The 4,292-nt window shown below is 42.6% G+C and overlaps 1 protein-coding gene across 1 annotated transcript in view; it reads left to right on the forward strand.

Moving 5' to 3' along the window:
• The window catches only part of LOC104995883 (multidrug resistance-associated protein 4-like), a gene marked incomplete at its 5' end in the record, with an annotated part of 34,276 nt that overhangs the window by 2,664 nt on the left and 27,320 nt on the right, over nt 1-4,292 (forward strand). Inside the window, one exon of the mRNA XM_010849941.1 lies at nt 3,926-4,039. Coding sequence (XP_010848243.1) covers nt 3,926-4,039 — 114 coding nt within the window. The remainder of the gene's footprint in view (nt 1-3,925; nt 4,040-4,292) is intronic.

The following is a 4,292-nucleotide window of genomic DNA, read 5'->3' on the forward strand; positions in this document are numbered from 1 at the left end:
AGATGGGGAAACAGTGGCTGACTTTATTTTTCTGGGCTCCAAAATCACTGCAGATGGTGATTGCAGCCATGAAATTAAAAGACACTTACTCCTTGGAAGGAAAGTTATGACCAACCAAGATAGCATATTCAAAAGCAGAGACATTACTTTGCCAACAAAAGTCCATCTAGTCAAGGCTATGGTTTTTCCAATGGTCATGTATGGATGTGAGAGTTGGACTGTGAAGAAAGCTGAGCACTGAAGAATTGATGCTTTTGAACTGTGGTATTGGAGAAGACTCTTGAGAGTCCTTGGACTGCAAGGAGATCCAACCAGTCCATCCTAAAGGAGATCAGCCCTGGGTGTCATTTTGAAGGACTGATGTTGAAGCTGAAACTCCAATACTTTGGCCACCTGATGGGAAGAGCTGACTCATTGGAAAAGACCCTGATGCTAGGAAAGATTGAGGGGAGAAGGAAAAGGAGACGATAGAGGATGAGATGGTTGGATGGCATCACCGACTCGATGGATATGGGTTTGGGTGAACTCCGGGAGTTGGTGATGGACAGGGAGGCCTGGCGTGCTATGGTTCATGTGTTCACAAAGAGTTGTACATGACTCAGCGACTGAACTGAACTGAACTGAACTGAAAAACACTAACTGCCCACTTCTCTTGTACACAGCCCCTGGCAACCACAGGGCCATTTTGTTTCTCTTTGAATTTGACTTATCTGAGGACTTCATGTAAATCAAATCATAAAATCTTTGTCCTTTTTGATACACCTTTTTGCAATCCCATCGCCAGTGTGCAAATTTCCAGTTTCTCCACATCCTTGCCCACACTATTTTTTCTTCTTTTTTTCCCCATTGTAGCCCTCCTAATATGTGTGAGCTGATGTCTCATTGTGGTTTTCATGTGCATTTTCCTCATGATTAATGATGCTGAGCATCTTTTCCTCTTCAAGCAGAATTTTAAAGAGGGTCTTTTGTGGGCTTCCCTTGTAGCTCAGATGGTAAAAAATCTGTTATGCAGGAGAACCTGGTTCAGCTCTAGGTCAGAAAGATCCCTTAGAGAAGGGAATGGCTACCCACTCCAGTATTCTTGCCTGGAGAATTCTGTGGATAGACCATGGGGTCAGGAAGAATCAGACACAACTGAGTGACTAACGCTTTCACTTTGGGGGCAGAGTGTCATCATCTGGGTACATCCCAGTGCTGATTCCCTGGGCATTTTCTGTGGGGGACAAGTGTGGAATAACACCCAACATGTGTCAAACCTGCTTAGTGGTAAAGCTCCTAGGTATACACCATTGTTTTGGAAGGAAACTGAGGCCTAGAGATGTTAAAGGCATGGAGCTGCTGAACCGGAGTGGAGACGTGGAGCAGAGGACAGCGGAGGCCCTGGGTGCTCAGCACCACTGCTGGGACTAGAGTCCAGTCTTCTGACTCCTGGACTGGGGTTTCTTTAGGGGTGCCAAGGTACCTGGATTAGCAAAATTTTAAGTTCAATCTTATTGCTTCTTTAATGAGTCATGGATATTCATACATCCAACAAATATTTCTTGAGCATCTGTACCCATGTTGTCCTAGGAATAACAAGATAAAAGAAATACGATCTCTGTCCTGGCTGTTTTTCAGTCGCTCAGTTGTGTCCGACTCTTTGCGACCCCATGGACCAGCACACCAGGCTTCCTTGTCCCTTACTCTCTCCTGGAGTTTGCCCAAACTCATGTCCATTGAGTCAGTGATCTTATCTAACCATCTCATCTTCTACTGCCCTCTTCTCCTTTTGCCTTCAACCTTTCCCAGCATCCGGGTCTTTTCCAATCAGTCAGCTCTTCTCATTAGCTTGGCCAAAGTATTGGAGCTTCAGCATCAGGCCTTCCAATGAATATTCAGGGTTGATTTCTTTTAGGACTGACTGATTTAATCTCTATCCATGGGTTATTATGGTCTGGCCTTGGAAATTTCCTTACCCTGGCAAAATCAGTAAAATGGTGTTTACCTATGGGCTGTCTCTGCATACTAACTATTATCATTTAAATAATGCATGGTCTATCTGAATAGGTTTTTCGGTGGGATTATCTGTATAGCTACTGTTTTTTCCCTTTATAATAAATAATTGCAGAGAGATAAGTTGAGATTATGTAAATATCATCTTCTGCTGTAAACTTTCAGCCAGTTTTTAATTTCCATTGATGATTTTCTTGACTTGATTGTTCCTTTTTTTTTGGAATTGTTAAATATTTTTATTGTGCAGATTTATAACTTTGCAGGACATGCAGGATAAAAAAGTGTAAAATATCAGTAAGTATATAAAATTTCAGCAGTATTTTGGACCAGTACTTGATTTGCACAAGGGACTAAGCATCTATCTGGAACAGACATGTCTTGGAATACATAGTTTATAGATTGAATCACAAAATAATTTCTCAAGTGATTTTTCTCATATAAAGATAAAACATATCTTGCACTTAAAAATCATTCAGTACAGTACATTTTAAGTTATGTGCACAGTTAAAAAGTAATTGATTACTCATTTTATGTGTGTTTGCATTTGTTTGCAAGAGTTTTCCTTTTTCTTCCATTTATTTAGCAGTACTTATTCATGGATTCTTTCATTATTTACTGGGTTAAGGTTCATTGCCATTTGTTTGTTCTGATGTTCAAAGTATCCCAGATTTGTCTAGCAAGAGCCATTCAAGCTTCTCTGTCCTTCCTACACATCCTCATGATTCTTTATTTTATGGCACAATGTGTCCCAGACCCATCTTGGACTTTCTCTGCCTGTTGGTTTTGGCCTGTAGACAGTGAGGCTTTTGCCTGGGGCTCTGCTCACCAGGGCTCATACTAGTTATGAGCAGCCCCCACAGAAATTCTTTTTTTGCAGCCAGTGTTGTGGCTGGACTGGCTCTTGTGGTTCTTAGGATTGTGAGACACGTCTTAGCAACAACCATCAGGGAACTTTGAAATGCCAAGGTGTATCACTCACATGCCCCGGAAGGTACAAGGCACCCCTGGGGTGACACAGCGAGGTCCTAGGTGGGGAGAGAGAGCTCTCGAGTAAGCTTGGACTTGGGGTTCTGCCTTTTTGAGGTTGAGGGTAGGGTGTCTAGGATTTTAAAGTTTCACTCTTTATTGGTGAATTTAAAAAATAAGAGAGGGAATTAAAGTGCAGGAAGGGAGAAGCAAACAGTCAGTGAGATGGTCTGTTATCAGGTCAACCAGAGCTTTCTAAAGCGGGAACTTCACGGGTGGGGTGGCCTGGCTCTTTATCTCATTGTGTAGCTGTCACGTGTTCATTGGAGATGGACGTCTTTGACATGGATGTCTTCAAAGCTTTATTGCAGGCACTTATATTACAGTAAAAAAAAAAAAAACAAAAACAGAGTTATCAGTGCTGACACACACAGCCCCAATTTTGGAACCAGCCTTTTCTTAGTTGATTCCTTTTAGCAAAGAAGGTATTAAAAAGCCAAGGTCTGGGTGAAGGGGACCTAAGGGCACAACCTTCCATTATAAAATGAGTCAGATATGGGGATGTAATGTGCAGTCTGTTGACTTTAGTTAATCCTACTGTTCTGAATATTTGAAAGCTGATAAGAGACCTTAACATTTCTTACAATAAGAAAAAAATTGTGATTGTGTTTGTTACCCCAAACCCCAAGATCAGGGGGCTAAAATGCTACCAGTGTGCCATTGCTTCCAGGGCCTCTCAGAGTACAGAGTTAGGGACTGTGTGTATGTATGTGAGTGAGTGTGTAAACAGATATCTAATCATTCCCCCATACCTCTATATATTTAAAATGTAGGTTTTTTTTGTTTTTATATAACAAAGCCCATAAATATAAGATTGTAATTATAGATGTGTAGTTTGGATTTACAATTGAGCATTTGTGCAGAGCAGCAGAATTTGGATGTATATCACTGTCCTTTTAATTTTTAGCAGGTGGCTAAACCCCTTGTTTAAAATTGGTGATGAACAGAAATTAAAACAAGATGACATGTACTCAGTGCTTCCGGACGATCGCTCCCAGCACCTTGGAGAAGAGCTGCAAGGGTGAGCACAGGCAGCAGGGAGAAAGGGAGGGAGAGTGAGAATTTCCATGTGGGGCTAAAGGTGCATGTGGGGGGGCTTTGCTTCCTCCAGGTTCTTCTGAACCTCCTCCCCTGACACTGAATGCTCCCCTCCTCAGGCTGACCCCGGGCTTAGCCCACTTTGGAGGCTGGAGGAGCCCGTGTTTCCTGTGCATCTGTGGATGTGGAGGGAGCCCACAGCCATGGCCCTGGAGGCCAGGGAGCTCTGTCCCTGG

The sequence above is a fragment of the Bison bison genome, unplaced genomic scaffold (assembly GCF_000754665.1).
Source record: "Bison bison bison isolate TAMUID 2011002044 unplaced genomic scaffold, Bison_UMD1.0 scf7180017851055, whole genome shotgun sequence".
In the NCBI taxonomy this organism is placed as follows: domain Eukaryota; kingdom Metazoa; phylum Chordata; class Mammalia; order Artiodactyla; family Bovidae; genus Bison; species Bison bison.